Consider the following 24,378-nt stretch of genomic DNA (forward strand, 5'->3'; position numbering starts at 1 on the left):
TTAATTTACGTAACTGCTTTTGCTTCAGTGATGAACATGTTTGAGGCCAACGGGAACTTTTCAATTACTGTTCTGTTAGGTTTGCAAATTACAGGTTGAGAGAGAGAAAAGGGCCTAGCATATTGAAATTCTTCACCATGAGGGTGGTGAAACACTGGCACAGGTTGCCCAGAGAAGCTGTGGCTGCCCCCTCCCTGGCAGTGTTCAAGGCCAGGTTGAATGGAGCTCTGAGCAGCCTGGTCTAGTGGAAGATGTCCCTGCTCAAGGCAGGGGGGTTGGAACCAGATGATCTTTAAGGCCCCTTCCAACCCTTACCTTTCTATGATTCTATGATTCTAAGGAGAAAGATACAGTAGTGCTGACTTCAGTAACCCTGTCTGAATGAGGCAGCCAGTAGAGTCAAATATTTTGAACAAAAGAAGAAACATTGCAGCTCTTGCAGATATGCAAACAAACCAGCAAGTAGTAGCAGAACCTGGAAACAGCTGGAGGAAGAGGGACGAAACGTGATTTGTTAAGATGTCTTGCTATGGTTTTAGTTATGCCATCCAATGATTCCTGAACCTTAGGCAGACTGTTAGTATTTCACAGTTGGTCTGGTTCTTCTTATTAAGATCCTTTTGCAATCTGTTTATGAAGCAAAATAAGAAGAGAAAGGAGAAAAGACAATAGTAAAAATTCTAAAGAAACACTTCTTTCTTAGTGCTTTATTTACTGTTGTTTTTTTCTACTGTCTTTCTTGTGTTTGATGTATGTTCTTTGCCGCGGAAGAATTTATAGTTTGGATGTTTTTCCCATTGAACAACCTCACCTAATGACTAAAGAGAGCAGATATGTTGCATCACAAAGCTCTACAAGTACCAGACAGCTGTGTTTGTACAGACCTATATCTTGTAGACACAATGAACCTGTGTGGCTATGGTTATGCAGGTTAGGCACTCTTTAGCTGATTCATCTCTTGACTGACTATGCTATGGATACCACATAGGGAAGCCAATATCTGTATCAAGATGCATCCATTTCTGTCGTGTCAATAAGTGAACACTGTGGTGTAGTTGTATGCTTTCATTTATGAATTAGGGTTCTGGGGTAGCTCCTAGGGACCAGAATCACATATTCTCTATGGAATGACCTTCAGGTCACCAGTGCTCAGGAGACACAGTTTAATGACAGAGATACATTTTGTACTGTCTTCACATAGCCCGGTGGTCTGTGGAGGGAACCAGAACTGATTCTTTCCTTCTCTGAGCTCTTTGCATCATGACAGAAAGTTCTGACAATCTAAACTGTATTTCTCATGGAGATTTTATATCTAAGCAGCAAGGTTAGAAAGATAAATGCTTAAAAGGGAATATTCTTTTTAATATTTTTCCCTTTAACCAGTTTACTGACCAAGTCTTCTTCCCCCTCCTCTTTTGTTTGTGTTGAGTAACTGAAACTAGAGTTTCCAGAAGGCTTGACCTTTCTAGGAATTCCTGTTTTGATGACCTATGCAAAAATAATATATGACTGTTTTCTGACAGATGACCAATTTGCTGACAGGACTGCTATAAAAACCAATTCTAGGTGACATCCATCTTTCATTTGTCATATTCAGGCAAATCTTCTCCGAGGGTATGGTCCTCAGCATTCTCAGTCAGTCATCAAGTCACAGTCACGAAGTCACTTTGTCACCCACCTTACTCTAGATCCTTAGCTTTAGCTCCTTAATGAAGTGTTTGACTGTGTCTCACAGCTCTTGTCATCTCATTTCTCCTTAATGTCTCACTGCACCCTGTCCTGTCTAACACCTGCTGATTTAGCACTGCTGCACTCCGATCTCTGGCAAAATTCAAGAAATAGGTTTTCATGCATCACTATAGCAATATCTTGCCAACCATGTCTCACTGACAAATAAGCAAAGTTACTTTGGATTTACCTTGCTGTAACACGGCCCTCCTTCCTTTTGTTTAGTACTAAAAGCACTCTAGTAATAGCTTCCTTCTCCGAACTTCTGATGTATTTGTATTACAAGCACTTGTCTGGGAGACGAACAAAAGCAAGTCTATCATTGAGGTATACTACTGTAATTATTTGCCTAGCAGCTAAATGTTTGAATAAGCCTGAGGGAAGTGCTAGTAAGCAATGCAAAATTAATTTTTCTATAGAAATATTGTTGTAGGACAGACAATTAATTTAATAGGGAACCAAATTAAGATGGCATGTGCAATTTTCTTTCTGATATTTTATAATTTCTGAAAGCTATACTCTTAATATTCTGTACAGACCTTGTGTTTTTGTGGTGCTTGGCTCTGCTATGTTGTAGAAAAGGCCCAGTTTCATATGGTTCAGGCACGGTGGATTTCAACTTACCCAGCATTAGATGACTGTAATAAAAATGTCTGCAACCCAACTGGCCATGACAGGCAGGTTTAACAGCTGCTGAGGAAAAATGCACATAGTTCTACATATTTTGAGGCACAGTTAATCTCATTCTGTAACAGATGCCTAAAATAAGTCGTAGCCTTACAAAATGCCCCTTTCCTGGTTTTGGCTATAAACACAGTTTAGGATTTTTAGCCCAAAAATAAATACCTGAAGTTAGATAAGCTTCCTGCTTTATTGTGTCAGAGGTCTGTAACAATAATAATAATAATAACAATAGTAACAACAACAACAACAACAAGACTGGTTTGTTTTTTTGGTGACACTGGACCATGAAATGGCTTGTATAATTTAGAAATCAGTTCTTCTAAACACAAAAAGCATGAAGTGACAAAAGCAAGATCTAAAATATCTATATTCTTTTCTTAAAATTCTAAATCTGATGGGTTTTGTACTGCACATTCTAAACGGTGAACAATATGTTTCAGGGGTGTAAGTAGGCCTGTAGGAATGGTGACTTTCTGGAAGCACCCTTAAAATAATATTTTTTGTTTTGTTTTGTTTTTACTCTAAGATAAAATAGAAGGAAACTGCTGAGAGAAATAAAAAGGTGGAATTAAGACAACATTAAATCTTTCATGTTGCATTTGTCATGCTGTTTGCTTCCTAAGTTTCATCCTCTCATTAGGTTTTTAACTCAGTATAGTTCAACATTTTCTGTAGCATCAATGACAGGAATGAACTGGTTTGGTAGTTGGCTGTTAAAATTTCTCTGTATGACTGTTCCTTTTTAACAGCTGTGATTTTTTCTCTTGTATAGTAGTTTTGATATGTTCAGTAATTATGCGCAAATGTAGATTACATTTAAGGTGGAAATGTTTAAGACACTAGAGATGAAACATAAGAGACCTGTGTGTAAGTAAGCTGTAGATTATGTGCCTGTGTCCACAACATGTTTAAAGCAGTAACTCTTTGGGCAGTAGAGCAAATGATGCCAGATTTGCTATTGCACTCCATCCCATGGCTGGAATTTCTTCTGTCTAAAAAGATACAAACTCGGCTAGAAGCTTTTTCTTCTCCTGGGGTGTTTCAGTGTCTGACATTCTCATTTCTAGCAAGCTCATGCAGCAGTATTTTTTCTCAGTAGTGGTACTAATAGATTCTCTCTCTTCTAATTAGCAGTCAGTTTTCATTCCTTTTGTATCTTAGAAACTTCTGTCCCTCTGTCAAAGTATGTTTAAATTGGGCAGTGTGTTCAGGGCTGGCACACAAATGGCTTTTCTCACTAGATTAAAGAAGAAGACATATTCTGTTGCATTTGTCCCAGGAAACTAAGGGGAAGACATGACATATGGCTAACCTAATGTAAGTGCTAGTTTAGCTAACACTATAGTTACTGGTTTTCTTGTGGTGCTCATTACAGTTCTTGGTATGTGCTATTGTAGTCTTCACCTTTGTCGGTGACAACAGAGATCAAAAGAACAGAAAGAAGCAGGGCAACGGATGCAGCATGATACTCCAGGAACTATTTCTCTCCATTTGTTTACATAGCACCATTGCCTTTATGTTCGATTACACACCTATGATTGTTTTTATTCTAGCAGACAGGTCAATAAAGAAATATAGAGGCTTATCTTTGAAGCAGAGTGGAAGCATATGGAAGGGCTGCCTAATTTTTCAGTGAATAGAATGGAGGAATGTGGAAGGGGAAAACCAACCTCCATTTGACTCTTCCTCCAGTAGTTAAGCCATGAGTGAGCTAAAATAACTAGATATGTTTCTCTGCTGTTTAGATGAATTACTTTATTTGCTGGCTCGTGTACAGAAGTGTTAATTTCTAAGGGGGATTCCTTGCACATTTCAGTTGTTACCTGAGCAAACCTTGTTCTGTAGCAGCACCTTGTGGGAAGGAAATCAGACTACAGCCTCTCATACAAGCCAGTGTTCCCAGAAGACGGTTGCTGAGTGAGCATCTGCCTTCAGTGAGCTTAATAGGTTATTTTATTCTTGCTATGGAGATTAAAGGATTCTTCTGAGTAATAACAAACACATCCCATAGGATGACATACGGAACTTGATTTGCCATGCCCTTTTATCTGTGGCATCCAGAATCCCTACACTGACAATAAATGCCTTGTTACTGTGGAAAATCAGGGGAACAGATGAAGGGAAACTGTACATGAGAAAGTAAAGCTATGCTATATTTTATCATAATTGTGTTAATCTAATTTGACATATTCAGTCTGTTGTGCGAATACTTGATTTATAGTCAGTGGAATGGGTGCTATCTCTTTTCAGCTATTGCTTTTCCAACTGGAAAAAAAAAAAGTAGCATTTTTAACTGGACCTTACAGTGTCACCTGTGTGCACTTGTTGTTTCTGGATTGATTTTTTAGACTAAGAAGAACTACGTGAAGCCTGCCATTTCAAGAAACACTTCCTACTGCTTTACAGTTGTACAAATCCCATTAACTGTAGATACAACAGCTTAATTTCTGCTGGGAGTGAGAGATTAGGCTGAGACATGCTCCTATCTTAGGCTGGTGCTTAGTGTTTTGCTTCTGGAGTTAAATGGCTTCCATATCATGCTCTCCAAAACTCTGAGGAATGCTTCCTGTATTCCTGTATTGCTTTGATTTCAAAAAATGAAGCCTACTTCTGCTGATAAGTATATGGCCATTTTTGTTTGAGGAGGACTTTGAAGTTTCTTCTGATTATTGTAAGAGGAAGTATATTCTTCAACTTAAGGACAATGCTATCAACAGCTGCCAGCCAGAGATGCTGACTTGGTCCATGTTAACTGTTCTGTTTCCTTAGCTGAGCATACTGCTTGCTGTGCTGATCTTTCAGTTCCCGGTGTTTGACCGCACAGAAACCGTCCACGTTCAGTGAGACTGCAGGGAAGCTGTTGTGCTTCTGCTGCAGTAGACACCTTGGAAAGGATCCCTGGAGTCTGCTTTCTTCACCAGAGGCATGTTGCTACAGTTGTGCCTGTGTGAAAAAAGCTATGAGGACATAGAATCATAGAAACATAGAATCATAGAATGGTAAGGGTTGGAAGGGACCTTAAAGATCATCTAGTTCCAACCCCCCTGCCATGAGCAGGGACGCCTTCCACTAGACCAGGTTGCTCATAGCTGCATCCAACCTGGCCTTGAACACTTCCAGGGAGGGGGCATCCACAGCTTCTCTGGGCAACCTGTGCCAGTGTTTCACCACACTCATAGTAAAGAATTTCTTCCTTATATCTAATCTAAACCTACCCTCTTTCAATATAAAACCATTACCTCTTTGTCCTATCACTATGCACCCTTGTGAAAAGCCGCTCTCCAGGGCTGGACTCCAGGTGGGGTCTCACGAGAGCGGAGTAAAGGGGCAGAATCATCTCCCTTGACCTGCTGACCACGCTTCTCTTGATGCAGCCCAGGATACAGTTGGCTTTCTGGGCTGCCAGCGCACATTGCCGTCTCATGTTGAGCTTTTCATCCACCAGTACCCCCAAGTCCTTCTCCTCAGAGCTGCTCTCGAGCCACTCTCTGCCCAGCCTGTATTTGTGTTTGGGATTACCCCGAACCACGTGCAGGACCTTGCACTTGTCCTTGTTGAACTTCATGTGGTTCACTCAGGCCCACCTCTCCAACCTGTCAAGGTCCCTCTGAATGGCATCCCTTCCCTCCAGCATATCAACCACACCACACAGCTTGGTGTCGTCGGCAGACTTGCTGAGGGTTCACTCATTCCCACTGTCCATGTAGCCGACAAAGATATTAAACAGCACCGGCCCCAGTACCAACCCCTGAGGCACACCACTTGTCACTGGTCTCCACCTGGACATCGAGCCGTTGACTGTAACTCTTTGTGTGCATCCATTGAGCCAGTTCCTTACCCAGCGAGTCGTCCATCTGTCAAATCCATGTCCTTCCAATTTAGAGACAAGGACATCATGCAGGACAGCGTTGAATGCCTTGCACAAGTCCATGTAGATGATGTCAGTTGCCCATCCTTTGTCCCCCAGTGCTGTAACCCCATCATAGAAGGATCCCAAGTTGGTCAGGCATGATTTGCCCTTGGTGAAGCCATGTTGGCTGTCCCCAATCACCTCCTTGTTATCCATGTGCCTTAGCATGGTTTTGAGGAGGATCTGCTCCATCATCTTGCCAGGCACAGAGGTGACACTGACTGGCCTATAGTTCCCCGGGTCTTCCTTTTTTCTCTTTCTAAAAATGGGGGTGATGTTGCTCCTTCTTCAGTCAGTGAGGACATCCCCAAACCGCCACAACCTCTCAAATATGATGGAGAGTAGTTTGGCATCTTTAGGTCTATTGAATATTGACTTTCAAAATGCATCTCAGCAGCTTACTCGGGGGCACTGATCAGATCATGAAGATAGGTCGCTGCAAATAGTTTAAGAGAATTCCGGTAAGCTTTTTTATCTCTCTAAATCTCCTTAGATGGCACAGGCAACCATACTTAACCCAACAAGCATGTAAGCTTATGCAGCAGCATAGCTAAAAACTGTGGCATCTATCAGGGATATCTAATCTTGTTGAAACGATTTCCTAGTAAGATGTGAAAGCTGTTCCTAAAACCATACAGTGCTGATGCAATTATGAATGCAAATTCTGAACCAATAAGAGCAGAAACTGTTAGATGTAGTAAACAGAATAGTGAGTTTTAGAAGCAGGCTGCATGGCTAAATGCAGGCTAAAAGATAGTAGGCATCATCTCCACTCTCTCAGGTCAGTAAGGATCTTCCAATGCTTCTGGCTGTCTGATTATATCAAGGAAGTTTTGTTTGATGTCCTGTGTTGTGTGATATTTGGAAATACCAACACAGTTCTGCCAAAAATTGGATCATCCACAATTTTTGTAATTTCTAAAAAAGGTATCCCAAATATATTTTGATTAATTTTTGTTCTTTTTCCCTTGAAAAAGAGGAAATTTAATATACCTGGGAATTAATGTGACTAGTTGGTATGCATCAAAGATAAAATATATTCCTATATGTACCAAAAGTATCATCGTTGAGTTCTTCACTTGTTATTTCTTAGTTTTAAATCTTTAGAACCTTTGGATTGTAATTACCAGCTAAGATACATATTTTACCCAGGATACAGGTTACATTAACCTCAAAAGACAAAGCAGTATTTAACAAAAAACAATAATGAATAAATACATCTTTATCATTTTGTTTTGCAGGAGGCAATAAGCTGAAGAATCAACATTTTCGACTAAACTGGGCATGGATCTCCTTAGAAAAGGAGTATTATTTAGTAAATGAAGACTCCAAATATCTTGATGTTGTTCTTAAACGGAGAGGTTACCTGGGAGAAACCTCTTTTATAAGTAAGTTCAATTTTGGCCTTATCAATTCCTTCTATAAATCACTGGCCAGCCATTTGATAAAATGTATCAGTATAACTATATTCTTTAACTGGAGTTTGATATTTAGCAAGCTAGATTCAAAAGAGTATGTTTATTTATTAAAACAAGTATCTTTTGTTATGCTAAGTATGTATCTTTAGTTAATTGATGAAATATTCACTTTTTTTTTGTCTTCTGCAATTAATTTTCAGCTTAACCCAAGACTCAGTCCTTCTTTCTTTGATTTGATCAATACCATTGTTGTATTTGTTTCACAGAGTACAGATCCTGTGCAGATTTTATTTTTCCAGTAATGGGAAAAAACAGTTGTAGCAATTGGAAAGACAACAATAAGCATATAGAATTTCCCAGGAAGGCCGTTGTGAGCTGGTCTGATTAGCAGCTATGAGCATTAGGCCCATTTTCTTTAGTCAATGTTGGCAGTCAACTGAGGCAGACACAGGAGGGGTTGAAAGCTATTTGCAGTGTCTGGGGAGTGAAAAGATGAAAAAAGATTCTGTTATCATGTTCTGCAACCTCACACCAGTCTCTAACTTCTCGACCTGTTCCTATTCTCTTCCTAGTGATGCATTTGGACCAGGAGTGTTATTCTTGTATGGTTTCATGTCAAAACCTATGATGAGCTTACACTGTATAGGAAAGCCACTCAATTTAAAGCTGGTTTTGCAGACATATGTAAACATTTGCCTGGCGTGGAGCACAAGCTTATGCTTAGAAATCAGCTTTCTTTTTAAGTCCCTTTCTGAAGAAGAATCTTATTTTCAAGTATTGAGATGCATCAGCGTGAGATTTAAAGGATCTAGGGACTAACTAACTATCTAACTTAACAGGCTCCATTTTGAACAGTGAGCTAACTTTGATCATATATTTCTTTTAAATAAAGTAAAAGAATAAAAGAGGTGATTGAAATACAGAGTTAAAGATGTGTGGTTTAAATTAATTACTGCTACTGATTAACAAATACTAATTTGACTTCTGATTCTTCAAATAGAGTCATTACAAAATTTTCTACCTATGGATTCAAGTTCGGTTTCTGAATTGAGCTGAATCAAAATCCAGCAAAAGCATTCTGAGTAACTTGCCTCTGATTACCTTAATGCTGCAAAATGGAATTACAAAGTTGGAAAGAACATAAAAGATATTGGTTAACACTGCTTACTGGCCTTTCAGGTCTGCATGCAGTGCCAAAGGGGCTGAAGGGTTATAGAATTTACGTAAAATATTGGCTGTGCGTTATGAGGAGGCACAAGCAGGATGTAAGAAAGGCAAGGTTTGTAGCGAAAGGTGATATGTTTTAATACATTAAACAGTTGGAAAAAATAGGCAGAGAAGTGAGAAGTTTTAATATTTTTCTGAAAACCTGAGAAAGATTTGAGTGGTACTGTGGGATTAGAACATAGCCCAAATGCATGAGTTAGAGATAGTTCTGAAGGACTGTCTAATTTCCATGAAGGCCTGTCAGATAGCCTTAAGCTGGGAGAGAAACACCAGTGAAAAGCCATTTTAGAGCAGCCTGGGACTGTGTTGTCTCAGTGGGATGAGCTGTATTGAATTTTATCCCATGGCTTTGCAGTTTCAATTTGACTTAACGATTGTCATTATGAAAACACTGAAATAAGAGGATAATCATTTTTTAAAATGCTTATTGTAGTGGAAATGACCACAATGGTTCAGATTTTACATCTTTTTCAATCCTTATTCTACATGGTTTACCACTTTGTCTATTTGTGTTTTCCATAGCTTTCCTCTTCAAGGCTGAACTTTCCAGGTGTGTTTTTATTTTTTCTAAGAGCAATCAGTATTTCTGAGAGTTTCAGGGAGCATGCTATTTAGATGTTCTGGAACAGAAGAGAACCCAGAATGTTAAAGAGGGGGATTAAATCTCTTGGCCCTTTTGGGCATCCATAGTTGAATTATGGAGAAATAGAAACTTGACTGTGACCTCAGAGAATGTAGAGTTTTTCTAGCAGTTAGTTTTGCTTTAACTAACTCTGTCCAAACTGCCTTTTATAATGTTAATTGATGTGCTTCCACCTCTATGTGTGACACCAATATAAAATTGATCAAGACTAGGGGAGTTGGCTTGAACACTCTCAGGTTGTGAAAAGTATATTTTCCTAAAACTTCTTTTTTAAAGATGACATAATGATAGAATAATTAAAAGAGGTGTTTTTAATGACCTGAGTTTCTCATTTTGGCAGGTATTAGCACCAGGGATGGTACTGCCAAGAAAGATAAAGACTTCAAAGGAAAAGCCCAGAAGCAGGTGCAGTTTAATCCTGGCCAAACCTTAGCTACGTGGCGAGTACGGATTTTGAGTGATGGTGAACATGAACAGTCTGAGTCCTTTCAAATTGTTCTTTCGGAGCCTGTCATGGCAGTTCTGGAATTTCCTGCTGCATCCATGGTAGAAATTATTGACCCAGGAGATGGTAAGAACCTTTCCAGAACTGTACTGCAAACATATGCATGTACCAAAAGATAAAGTGGTGGGCAAATGTTATGAGTAGCATTGGACAGTAAAGCTTACCCTGCCTTAGAATATTCCCGAAGTCACACTTGGGCATTGGGTAGCTGTTCGTTCTGTGCCACTCTACATGATTTGTGAGTATATAACTAAGGTACCATGCTTTGATGAAATACCTGCATTTTTCCTATGATACATTATTTCTAATTTTTTTCTTTTACTTAGTTTTGTTTTCATTTTAGGCATAAAAAGTTTTTGGTTCAATGTGTTTGCAGAATGTATCTGCACAGGTGGATGGTGGCTGACTTGATTTACTCTGTCATGATAATTTATGTGGGAGAGGATGGTACAGAAAAGTCCAGGCTGGTTGGTCCCAACAAGTTTGCATCTTGGAGCAGACTAGTTGCATCAGTTAGGCCTTAACATCAAGCTGAGAAGCTCAGTAAGAGTAAGGTTCACTAGACTAAGTACAGCACAAGATGTGTCATGAACAAATAAAGTTATAGTCAAATGTAAATGAAGATAGAGTGAATTTTTTTTTAAAAAAAAAAAGTAGAATATGCTCTGGTTGCAATCTAGTGGCTTTGCTTTTCAGCTGCATCCAGACACTTGAACCCATGGGCTGTGGGCACACAAAACTGTCCTTGAAGACTCTTTCAAGTATTGGAATTCTGTAACAGCTTGCTTCATATAGTCTTCCCTAATTAAAATTTGAAGAGGACTGGGCAGGCAAACTGTCAGAGGTTTCTTAGTTCCTAGTTACAAATGCAAGTTAAACCAGAGATTATCTGACATCCATATTTAGTCACTGAGAAAAATAGTGCTTGACTTGGAAAGCAGTACGTATGAGACAGAGAAATTGCTTGAAAATATGTTAAATCTTTCTGTCTTTTCTATGATCAGTGAGATAGCACAACTCAAGATAATCATCTGAGTTTTCTTGAAGCAGAACATAGTTTTTTCTATTTCCTATATTAAGATATAAATTTTACAGTCCCAGAGAATTTGTAGTAATTATGGATGAAGTGAAGTTGCATAGGAGAAAATCAAATGCATGACTGCAAAACAAGGAATATCTACAGGAAAAATATAGAGAGAATGTTGAGGGGAAGGACTGGGTTTCCTAATCATCTTTTAAAACACAGGGTATAAGAAGTTCAGATGCTAACTGAATAGGAACCATCAAAAGTTTTATTCTGCTTCCAGTGAAAATTATTTTAAAATTCACTGATTTGAATGGTGTAGTCTTAGCATCAAAATAGTGAGCTTGTTTGGAAAGCTGTAGCAGCCCTTTGGTGTATGGGCATTAATTAATGTTATTCCAGAAAGACATTGCATAAGGATATCTTTTCCTATACTAGCTGAGATGATGTAGCTTATTCTCCTCTCAGCTTTTATGTTGCTCATAAGGCCTGTTAAACTTTTGTAGTGTCATTTTACTCCTACTTGGATAATTATGAGAGAGATAGGAAACAGAACAAATCAGATTCCTGCATCGTTTTTGAAGGAAAGTTTTTCATTTTGGCAACTTAATCCTAAAAGGAGAAATAAAAGGAACAATTTTTTGCTGTGTTATTTTCTGTTTTACTTTAAAACAAAAAGGTAGGGATTTGGTGGTTTTTGCATTGAGTTTTTTACTTGCTGGAATAGTGAAAGTGTCTAGATCTCATCGAACTTGAATTACAGCATTTTTAAGGCAGGCTTTTGACCTTAAGCCATGCTAGTAGTATTTTCCAGTTGGAGAAATAAAACCTGGAACAAATTGTCAAAGAAGTCACATGACAATTTTCGGAACATTTTTTGCCAAAGTACTCTGAAATAATGAAAAAATTTGCTTTGTGCAGTCAGCTGATACTACTTGATTTGATATTATACAGAATTCTGTTCTCTCTTAGGGTTGCAGTCATATTAATGAAACTACAAAGGTGCTTTAAAATTATATGCATAACCACCTTTTGTTCTTGAATTTTTGAGGGAACAAGAACAAAATTGGTCCTGAATCCCAGTAACAGCATAAAACTCAGCAATCTGTTCATATGAGTATAAAATTATGAAGGGGTTTAAAATGCGGTTTAGTAGGTTTTTTTTCCCTGAAAAACAGGTCTGCCATTCTTTGGCCTGATGTATTTTGGGGTCAGGTTGCTCTCCAGACTCTGCTGACTGTATTGGCTAGGTCTCCTTTGAGTAAAACAGGAGTGCAGGCATGTAGCCAACTCAAATCAAATCTCCAAGTCAAAGTAAGATAGCAAGAGCTCAATCTTGCATCCTCAATGCCAAATGATTTTCATGCTTATCTTCATGCAGTAAATTAAAGAACGGCCTTGCAGAACCAATTCCTGTGTGTGAACTATACTATTGATACTTCTGTGATTAACAGTTAATAATGAAATACTATGGAAATAATAAAAATATAGATCTTGTGAACAAATTCTCCACTGTCTTGCACCATTAACACTACATAAGTAGTCACATTAGATACTACTTCAGAATTCAGACCTAATGATCTGATTTTATTTTCCATTTCTGAAAGATTAAGAAACTCAACTTCTTTCACCCTCCAAGTTCTTCTTCAAATTTAGCACAATTGCTGAGAAGTACGAGTTATTTTTTGCACTTCAGAAGATGCTAAAATGTTCCTAGCTGTTTTGCAAGTGAGTTTATGAGACCATAAATCTACACAAACAAATGTGTCTGTTCTTTGCAGAGTCAACAGTCTTTATTCCTCAGTCAACCTACACAGTTGAAGAAGATATTGGTGAATTATTTATTCCAGTCAGAAGAAGTGGAGATGCGAGCCAGGAACTGATGGTTATCTGCTACACACAACAAGGTGACAGAATCTACTACAGAAAAAAAAAGTCAAAAGTAGAAGAGAGACAGAAAAGCAAAATGAATCATTCCATCTATTGTATAATAAAATTGTTTACAACTCTGTTAATTACTTTTCCATCTAAATATCTTCAGTCTCAACTGAAAAATATGTTCATCTTTGCAATCTCTCTTAGAGTACTGTCAAATGCAGCAGAAAAATTACCATGTTCCAGATTTCTGCTGTTTGTTAGGAGGTGAAGAAGATCTGTGTTCTTTATCTTTATGCAAGATTTTTATATGCAACCCCATATATCTGAAAGTGATCAGAACTGAAAGCACTGCAGTGATTGCCCAGGATATCCTTTGCTTGTCTGTATCTTGAAAAAATTGGTATAAAATAATATTGCTTACTTGTCATCCTTCTTCTTCCTCTATCTGTCAGTCTCCTGTTGATTATATCCGCACAGAGCATGGGGTCTCCGCACCTGTGTTTTCATTGTTACTATCCATGTGGAGACATGAAGCAACATTTTTGGTGCGGTGATCTGGAATAAAAATAACTTATTTTCATCAGATTCTGTTTATAGTTAATTTATGGTGAACTGATATCTTCAACTTATAAAACATACCAAGGGAGTTAATTTGTAGTTGTCACAGGGTCTCCTCTGTCAATCTGTGTCTCTTGTGATAGACCACAGTATTCCTTCTGACTGAAAAACTGTAAATTAATTAGAGCAGCCATGTGCTTGCACTGCATCGTATAGCAGAAGTAGTTTGTCCAAGGACCTCAGAAATGTAGCCTGCTCAGAGGTTTCAGCCTGTCTTGTCACCTAAAAGTAAACAGAAATTAAAAGATAATGAAAATAAAGTTCAGCCTCTGTGCGGGGATCATTATGAACATGGTATGTATAGTGACTGTTTTCCTTGTATGCCACAGGAACAGCATCTGGCACTGCCCCAACCTCTGTACTTTCTTACTCTGACTACATATCCAGGCCTGAGGATCACAACAGCATTCTACGTTTTGACAAAGATGAACGAGAAAAAATGTGTCGGATAGTCATCATAGATGATTCCTTATATGAAGAGGCTGAGACCTTTGATGTCTTGCTGAGCATGCCGATGGGTGGAAGAATTGGTGCAGAATTCCCGAGCACTCGAATTACCATTGTACCTGACAAGGATGATGGTAAGACATCATGTAATAAAGTGAGATGCCCAGTCCAGGACAGAAGCTACAGGTATCATCACACTGCAATTAGCATGTAGAAGTTGGTCTTTCCACTTTTTCCTGGTGGCTAAAACACAAGCTGCTTCCATCTCGAGGCTTGAAAATGCTGTTAGAAAGCTATGTGGATTTTTAAAAGTATTTAGTATTGTATCTTATGGTTTGAGAAAATCACATGCACAGTGATTGGGAGTGAGAAGATGTACCTTTCCATTCTATCACAGTAACAGGCGTAATTCAAAATGTCACCCTGCATGGGCACGCTTGTATCTGTGATTATGAGGTTGTGCCCACAAGCCCTTCAGACCCATCGCATTATGCTCCAAAGGGCCATTATCAGCGGCCCTGATGGAACAGCAGGCATCTAGAGCTGCTAAAAGGCAAACTGTATTCCTTCTGATTTGATGCTGCATTTGTTTTCTGCCTAGAAGCATCCATGTATGCTTCCTTTGTCTTTTTAATAAAGCAAATAATCAAAAGACAGTAATGTTGCTTTAGAAATCCCCTCAGTAAGGAAGTTCTGACAGAATAGTGTCCTTTGTACAAGTGTTCAATAGGTTTGATATATTGCCTTGAAAGGGACATTTCGGGTGGGGATTAGAGAGAGGTCTGTGACTAAGGAAGAGTAAAATCAGCACACTGTGTCACCAACTGCTTTTGAAAATACATGTAAGTGTTATCGTGGCCTCAAGTCTCTCCTTCAGTGTCCCTAGTATTGGTGTGGCAACTCTCTTTCTAGGAGTGTTAGCAAAAAGGTTTCCTGATACAATTGCCCTCATTTATGCATGGAGTTTGGAGGCTGACACCTCAGCTGTAAATTCTGTGAAAGGAGTACCGATAAGCTATTTTAGTATCTCTATGAGGCCATAAACCATCTGTTGTGACACTGTCATATTTCCTAAAGACTAATGGGAGGAATTATGTAGTACAATGCTCTTTGAAAGTCTGATGCCGAGATAGAAGGTTATTATCAGCACAGTGATTTCTCCCTAATTAAGGATATAAAAGGTAGCTCTTAAAGGCAGGAAGTTGACACCCATCTAATTGCATCATAAATACTCAGTCTGCCTGAAATTTCTTACCTGTAATCCTGTGACAGAGGTGACTTTGTTTTCTCTGTGGAGCATTTGGGTAATCATATAGCATTAATGAATACAACAGTCTGAAATAACACTTCTTGTAAAGCCACAGATCACATATCGAATGAAACCTGGAATAAAAATATTTATCTGATTTTGCTGTGATAGCAAATACAGGTTTATTTGTGTAGGTTTTTTAAAGCAACATAATTTTTTTAATAATTTTGATGAATTCATGAACTTTACAGTTTGTAGATAGCAGAGCATAGAATATTGAGAGAGTAGCTATAAAAAATATATCCATGAAGAAGCTGATTATCCAGCTTTTGAAGATGTCTTGAGTGCTTAAATGTATACAGAAAGTTTGGGATGGGGACAATGTTTACTTACCAGTAAAGTTTTCTACCACATGCTTTTAGTTTGCACAAAAACATAATGCATGGTAACAGGGAAGTCCATATGCATTTTGTTGTCGTCTGAGATCTGTTGTGCTCTCTGTTCTATACAAAGCAGACTACAGACTGTAGAGCAGATAAATTAGAAGTTGTACCTTAGATATTTAATTATGTATTCACACACACATATAAATATATATATATGCTTATTTCATCTCATGTATGTACAAACATATTTCTGTAACATATGAGCAATTTAACACCCTGGCAGTCACAGAACTGAAATTCTGAGTAAGCAGGGGATTTAAGCCTCATTAGTTGTTATTGTTTGCAGTGCACAAAATTAGTTTTAGTAAGTTAAAACAGTATGTTATGTGAAATAAAAAGCATTTTCTTTAGTTTTTAACAGTAAAATTTAACTCAGGATGTACCTAAGATAGAAGTGGATAAAAGCTTTAGCACATATAATAGCCTACAAACTATTGTAATGTTATCGTACTAAAAGCTGTAGTCTACTTTAGTCTCTTTACTTCGCATTTACTGAGATATTTTTCTCATTGTTTTTTTTAAATTCATCTTCTACTTAATAAGGTTTCTTTGGACAAATGTCCCAGCATGTCATTAAGTTGTGATTTCTTCAAGTACTGTGACTGGGTTAACGTTATGCATTGACTTCTTCAGGTCAAGAGATACAAACAGCAAAGGTCAAAGTTTAATAATACTACATGAGATCTTTCCTATGGAAGTCAAGTCAGCACTAGCAACATTACCTTATCTCCTCTGGCATTCAATGCAAGTTAAGTAGGAAACATTCACCATCAGGGCCTGTCATCAAAGTCTTTTCTTCTTTTATTTCTAGCAAAGGCCCCTAGGGTCTAACTAAAATCGCTGAGTTGCTACACAACCAAAAAGTGAAAGAGTTGTGCTCAACTTTCCAGCGCACCAGAATATATTAAAGAAATTCCTGGCAACTGAATACTTTAATTGGGGATTATACAGTTGTTCTGTGCTGCCAAAGCAAAATCTGAAAAATAATCATACTATATAGAACATGCACAGATGTATTTGTATATTGTGGAAGGTGATTTTAATATTGGTGCTGCTTGGGAGGGACTTTTCCATAATAGATCAAGAAGTTGAAGACTGATAGAAAAGAAGAAAAAGATTAAGTTAATGAAATACACAGCAAAGTAAGTTGTGCATGGAAATCTTGGATTCAAAGTTACACATGTCACTACACTTTAAGCACTAAAAAATAAAAACATGGATCTGTTTGAGTCGTAGGTGATAGTTACTAACCATGAACCACTGGAAGAAAATCATTCAGGGGAAAGACCTGTGCAAATCAGCCACTTTTGGGGCAGCAGTAATCTCACTTGGTATTAGCCATCTATACAGTTACACATCTCCTTCAAGCAGGCTATGCCAGGTTCCTTCTATAGTTAATGAAAAGAGAAATGTACTCCCAAGAACAATCCCATTCTAGGAGAAGTATCTAAGCTGTTGAGATCAATCGCTGCAGGTACCTGGTGCATCTGAATACATTGATTTCTGACAGTAGGTGTAAACTCTACCCTTAGAAATTTAATTTGCCATTCAACCAAGAGTTGTAAGCACTACTGGGCATGACGAATTTTTTCTAGATTTATCTTAAACCAGATGCTACTATGAAATGCCGTTAAACAACCAAGAGATACATGGCTATTCCTGCTTCATAAAAGAAAATTTTTTTTTTCTAAAGAAAAATCTAGTTGAATTCTAAACAAATGAATGCTGAACAGTGTTTCAATGGGTATTAGATGACTGAGATAAAATCCAAAAACACATAACAAAATTCAAACATTTTCCACACAAATGTGAATTTGTATTACTAAATCTAGCCAGAATTGATGGGCTGAACTACTTGTCTTTGCACCTTTCATATTCAGGGATGAACAGAAATCCCTGAAGAGTTTAAGGTCAGTTGACTGACTCAGGACATACCTATCCTGCATGGAAAGCACAGATTTCAGCATAAAGCTCATTTGGAGGAGGCATTTTACATAATAGACCAGTATTATGCATCTAGGAAAAGGAAGATAAGGTTCATTCCCCTTGGAGAGAGGAGTCCTGGAGTTTAGTCTCAGACCCTGAAAACACTCAGACCCCAGTCTTCCGTGGAAATGCCTTAATCCCCAGGCACTTAGCAACTACACAAGATCAGCCTGGAGACACTCTCTGTTGTTCCAGCTGAAGCTCTGACTCTGAAGAACTTTCATGTAGACAGAGAAAAAATGAAATGAAACTGTTTTGTTAGTGTTCATCTGTGAATGAAGAGCCTGTAATTGGTTTCCAACACTGACAGTGTCGCTGCACTGTGTGCCACAAGTCTGACACAATATGCTTTAGTCCTCGCAAGACTTGCAGTCAAAGCTCTGCTCTCTCCTAGTCAAATGTTTTGATTGACAGACTGCTTATTTGGACTATTTCTTACTTACTCTGTTTTGTACTGTGGGCAAATTTTAAACTCTTGGTTTGTAATCATGTTTGGAAACCAGAAGAGAAGAGGTGTGATGAATGCAGAGCTGGAAGTTTGCAACAAAGAGGAGAATACTTTCAATTATTTTGTTTTCTTCAAGTTTTTTGTCAGTGACTGTCTTCCGTAGTGATGATAATTCCATGCTACTGTATTTAATGTTGCCATGAGAGCACACAGCCTTACAGCCAGGCTGACAAACAGTCATCTAGCCTTAGTGGAATTGTTGAAGCCTCATGCTGTTCACAGCAGGAAGTACGCTAAATACATTTGTTCTACTTCATTCACATTAGATGGGCAAGCAGCTGTTCAGATTTCTTCTTGACATTTCTACGTCAAGGCTGGGAAAGCAAAGGACTCAGGTTTATGTCGGAGGTTTGCTTACCGTTTTTCTTATGCCTATTCAACAGAATCAATCACTTATATCATCCACATGATAGAGGATAGAATTATCTGGGATTATTTTATAGATGAGTGAACTGGATGATGGTATGATCATAGTATGATAATGCAGGAAGGTAAAGTTAGAGGTCAAACAGAACAGATTAATAGTTTAGTCTTCTGGAGATTTCTTTAAAACATTTGCTGTTACTCCCCTGACAGTTAATTAAATTTTGGAAATCCTTACACCATATTCTGGAGATCAGCAGCCACTAGGACTTGTCCAGCTTGCTCACAGTAGTATGGATGTGTTGGAGTGGGTCCAGAGGAGGGCCACGAAGACGATCGAGGGCTGGAGTACCTTTCCTATGAGGACAGGCTGAGAGAGTTGGGGCTGTTCAGCCTGGAGAAGAGAAGGCTCCGGGGTGACCTTATAGCAGCCTTCCAGTACCTGAAGGGGGCCTACAGGAAGGATGGAGAGGAACTTTTCACAAGGGTGTGTAGGACAAGGGGGAACGGCTTTAAACTAAAAGAAGGCAGATTTAGTTTAGATATGAGGAAGAAATTCTTCACCATGAGGGTGGTGAGGCACTGGAACAGCTTGCCCAGAGAAGCTGGGGACGACCTCTCCCTGGAAGTGTTCACGGCCAGGTTGGATGGAGCTCTGAGCAACCTGGTGTAGTGGAAGATGTCCCTGCTCATGGCAGGGGGGTTGGAACCAAATGATCTTTAAGGTCTCTTCCAACCCAAACCATTCTATGATTCTGTGATTGACATTTACTATCAGTAGCCTGAAAAGAGGCAGAAAGTCAGCACTGCAATGCTACATTATGAATATATGCTTAACATTAAATGTCCCAGCAAGCATACAGTTTCAACTAACTTTCAGTGTATGTACTGAGCCAAATTTCTAGCTGATGATAATTAAATATTCTATTAGTAACATGGTTTGTCGGAAGGACATCCTCATCTCACGAGGCTATCTCGAATCTCCTTATTTCCACTGGCTTCCAAAGCAGGCAATCAAATGTGTTGTCTTCTATTCTGCAATAGGTGTGCCATAACATTAAACTGGTTGGCTGATCTTGGTAGTTAATATCTGCTAGTCTATTTGTCCACTTTTAGTTACAACCTATCCCACTGTAGGCAGAGCATGCCCAGTGTTGTGTTATGGACTGGAGTCATGATTTGGCCAAGTATCCTTCACTGTTCTCTGGAGATGACTGAAATAACAAACTAGTTGTTATTTTTGCCTCTGTGCAGCCATCTTTGACTACTCTCTCCGTTTTCTATTTTTACAGTGCTTGTGGGTCTGACGCCTCCAGCACTTCTGTGCAGCTTTTAACATCTTTTGTCCTCTCATCTGGTAAAATCTCCATGTGACCCCTCCCCTTTCCCCAGTCTGTGGCAACTGGCCAGACTGGCAACTAATCAAGCATAAAAAGTGGAAGGCAGCCAATTTATAACACATGTTATACTCCCAGTTTTCTTTACTTATAGTTTCTTATTATCACCAGTTCAACAGAGTAAAAAATGATTATTTTATGATGATAGCCTTAAAGATTTTGGAAAGTCCCTGTTTGCTGTCTATCACAGAAATAAATTAGTGTCATATCTTACAGTAGGACATTCTATAGAGGCAACCAGGCACATTTATGATTTTCTTTTCTTGCATTATCTGTTACTGACAGTTTATTATATGTGTGTGTGCAGGTACACTCTCAGACATTATATATACATATGAACTACAGATGTTGGATTAATCTCATCTTCACTTAGCTGCTTAATAACTAGGTATGTAGTGCAACCTTATGATCTAGGCTCCTTTACATAGGTAAGGAGGACAGAGCATGACCTTCAGACAGTACTTTGTTACGTCTATTTCAGATGGCTCCTTTACAATAGAGGAATTGGCTGGTAGTCTTGACTACTGCATGTTCTTAGATGGTTAGCTTACATATGTTTATTACAGTTCTGTGTGAATTATAGTAGTATTTCTAGGAACGTCTTGAAATATAGAAAACAGCTTTTGAGTTTTGCACTCAGAGCATAAAAAATATTTGATAAGCAGATGGTAAGAAATCACATGAACTGTAGAAAATTTATACTTTCTGTTAAATCTAGAATGACCTAAATGAAATGGTGTTCTTGTGTGTACTGATCTTGTTTTCCAGAGCCTAATGGATCATTGTTTTATGACAGTCCACTCAAGACTACATTGAAAATCTTTCTCTCTTCTGTCTTCCTGTTGTATGTTGTATTTTTTATGGCTTTGGTTTTAGTACTGCAAATATTATATATTTATTAGGCTATTTGAAAATGTAACGAATGGCTAGCAAACCATTCTAAATTAATCATTTGTTCTTGGTTGCTTGTGATCCTAGGGAGTGAATTTAGTGACGCAGTGAGTGCTTTGTGTGTTTAAGATTTGGATCATCAAGTTCTGTAGGACATCTCGGTGCATTCCATTTTCCTAAGATTTCTTCAGATCACTGTGCTTCCTCTGAAGCTCCTTATACTGAGACCTTGCCATTTTGCTCTTCAGTCTTTGAAGACCCAAAGGATACTGAACAGAGTAACCAGTGTACCCCATTGGGCTTTTTGACCTTGATTTTCCTCTTGAATGTGTAAATCCTCAAAGGATTAACTCAGTTGTTATCTCACATTAATGTCTGTCAGGCAACTCTTTTCTCTTCCCTCCCACACAAATGGGGTCAGAAGTCCAAAAGAGAGAACTCAAGAACTTTTAACATACAGCAGGGCATACTTTCTGTCATTAGAGTTCTGCTTTTGTGGTCTGATGAGTCTGGCTGTAGTTCTATTTTCACCTCTGTTCTGTATTCTGTGCTAAGTCCCATCATCAACATTAGCTCCTTTAAAGGAAGCATGGAAGATCTCTTGTATATTTTTCTTCTCAGATCTCAGTGGGCTAAATGTCTCCTCATTGTATGTGGGCAGAAAAGCCTATAAGAAATTGTTTCTGCCAGTTAAGCAAACTCAACATAACTAATATTGTGACTGAATAGTAAAAGTGCAAAAATCTAAAATCAGAGTTGGGGAAGTGTCTTTCTTATCTTTCTCTTGTGATATTGTCAAGATGTCTCCAATCCAGAAAAGTCTGTGCATACACATATGCAGAAAAACAGATTTAATAACTATCCACAAGAATGGATACGATCATAATTTTCTTTAAAAAATGTGGTACAAGCTGTGCCAGAAATTATATACAAATACCAACAGCCACAGGCGAAATAAAGTATTTTACATTTCTTGGTTATGCTATCTCTCTTCTGTGCACTATTTGTAGTAATGATAGTTATAATAGTAATGCCTCCTTCTTCTTTTATTCTTCAATGAAGCCAAACACATTTGCTACTTTGATAGGATTCAGATTTGTAATTCATTTTGTTAAAGTGAATTTAACAGCCTCACCTCTGTTCCCAGTAAGATCGTGGAACAAACAGATCCTTCTGAAAGATGTGTAGAAACATATAGAAGACAGGGAAGTGATTCGAGACAGCCACCATGGCTTCACCAAGGCTAAATCGTGCCCGACTGATCTAGTGGCTTTCTATGATGGAGTGACTGCATCAGTGGACAAAGGAAGTGTCGCGGATGTCATCTACTTAGACTTCTTTGACACAGCCCTCCCCCAAAAAATTCTTACCTCCAAACTGGAGAGATATGGGTTTAATGGAGAGACTGTTAGATGGATAAGAAATTAGCTGGGTGGCCTCATCCTAATAATTGCACTCGATATTTCAATGACCAAAGAGAAACCACTAATGAGTGGTGTTCCTCAAGGGTTCATACTGGGACCCATACTATTTAATATCTTCATCAGTGACACAGACAGTGGGATTTAGTGCACCCTCAGCAAGTTTGCAGATGACACCAAGCTGAGTGGTGCTGTTGATAGGCTTGAGGGAAGGGAGGCCTTGTCAGCCTTGAGCTGTGGGCCCATGTGAACCTTATAAGATTCAACAAGGCCAAGTGCAAGGTCCTGCACTTGAGTTGGGGCAATCCTCATATCAGCACAGACTGAGGGATGAATGGTATCCCTCCATTGCACAGAAGCACTTGGGGATAATGGTGGAAGAAAAATGACATGAGCCAGCAACGTGCGCTTTGCAGCCCAGAAAGCCAACCATATCCTTGGCTGCATCAAGAGAAGTGTGGTTATAGGGTAGTAAGGTGAGGGAGTGATTCTGCCCTTCATCTCCACTCTTGTGAGACCCCACCTGGAGTGTGCATTCAGCTCTGGAGCCCTCAGCACAGGAAAGACATGGACCTGTTGGAATGGGTCCAGAGGAGGGCCGCGAAAATGATCAGAGGGCTGGACACCTCTCCTGTGGGAAAAGGCTGAGAGAGTTGGGGCTGTTCAGCCTGGAGAAGAGAAGGCGTTGGCCAGACCTTATTGTGGCCTTTCAATATATAAAGAGGGCTTATGAGAAAGACAGAGAGAGACTTTTTACCAGGGCCTGTAGTGACAAGAGGCAACAGTTTTAAACTGGAAGAGCATAGGTTTAGATTCGACATAAGGAATGCATTTTTTACTCTGAGAGTGGTGACGCGCTGGCACAGGTTGCCCAGAGAAGCTGTGGATGCTCCATCTCTGGAAGTGTTCAAGGTCAGGTTGGATGGGGTTTTGTGTTACCTGATCTAGTGGAAGATGTCCCTGCCCATGACAGGGAGCTTGGACTAGATGGTCTTTAAAAGTCCCTTCTGACCTAATCTATTCTGTGATTCTATGAAAAATTACTCTCAGAAAATGCACAATTTGGATTTATTTTCATCTTTAGAATATTGTTATATCCTCTTTCTCAAAGTCTAATAGCTTTCATTGCACAAGGAGCTCACTGATTTTCAGCATGCATTTACTGTTATGAAGGTCCAGGAATTCTGTCTTTGCTATTGAGTCTCCGCAATGTCTTCAGCATCTTCCTATCAGCTCTTATTACCAAACAACAAAATGGTTTTTTATCATTCAAAAGCCTTAGTAGTACTACTTGCCAACCAGTGGAGATCTCAACTGGGGAGAAAACATAATTTTCGTCATTATGACCTTGGGCTTTATATTCTTAGAGATCAGGGTCATGATCTAAGCGGATGATGTTACAAGGTATTTGAAGGAAAATATTTATAGTCTGAGCTATTCTGATTTTGTGGTTATGTTTCTTTATATTAGTCTAAGTGTGAGGAACACACTTTGGAAGAATTGAATTGAAAGTATTCTTCTCAGAAAACCTCTGGTTTTGCAAATATACTTATTACACTCAGATCCTTTCTACAGAGTGCTTTTTCTGCAAGGCCTAGTAGTAAACTAATTACTCAGTTAAAATGTGGAAAACATATTTAGAAATGGCTACATGCTATATCTTTATGTAACGTGATTTCTAAAATGCTGCTCATCTTCTCCTATCATTTCTGTTTGTAGGAGTCCTCATTTGTTGTCTCATGTATGAATCAGTGACTGTGAGCTCCTTCGTGCTTGGCCTCCTTGTGAGGTACCTCGTGTGTGGTATATTTAAATACTACTGCCAAGCCTTCCCATTTATCTGCCTGCCTCTATTTCATCAGTTTGTTGAGAGTTTGTTACTGATGCCATTTACTGGGCCTCTTACATAAAAATAATCTCATTGTTTTTAAAAATAGACCATGTAGAAGGTTCTGAGTTGGTTTCATGCTCTGTGGGAGGTCTAGCCAGTAGGAAAACAGTTCATGAAATCAGATGGTTTCTGCAAGTAATACCA

At 38.8% G+C, this 24,378-nt stretch overlaps 1 protein-coding gene across 1 annotated transcript in view; it reads left to right on the forward strand.

Moving 5' to 3' along the window:
• Positions 1–24,378, forward strand: part of FREM2 (FRAS1 related extracellular matrix 2) — a 143,468-nt gene that overhangs the window by 75,379 nt on the left and 43,711 nt on the right. Inside the window, exons 3-6 of the mRNA XM_075420795.1 lie at positions 7,564–7,710; positions 9,951–10,181; positions 12,921–13,046; positions 13,965–14,216. Coding sequence (XP_075276910.1) covers positions 7,564–7,710; positions 9,951–10,181; positions 12,921–13,046; positions 13,965–14,216 — 756 coding nt within the window. The remainder of the gene's footprint in view (positions 1–7,563; positions 7,711–9,950; positions 10,182–12,920; positions 13,047–13,964; positions 14,217–24,378) is intronic.

This window comes from Opisthocomus hoazin, chromosome 1, assembly GCF_030867145.1.
Source record: "Opisthocomus hoazin isolate bOpiHoa1 chromosome 1, bOpiHoa1.hap1, whole genome shotgun sequence".
Lineage (NCBI taxonomy): Eukaryota > Metazoa > Chordata > Aves > Opisthocomiformes > Opisthocomidae > Opisthocomus > Opisthocomus hoazin.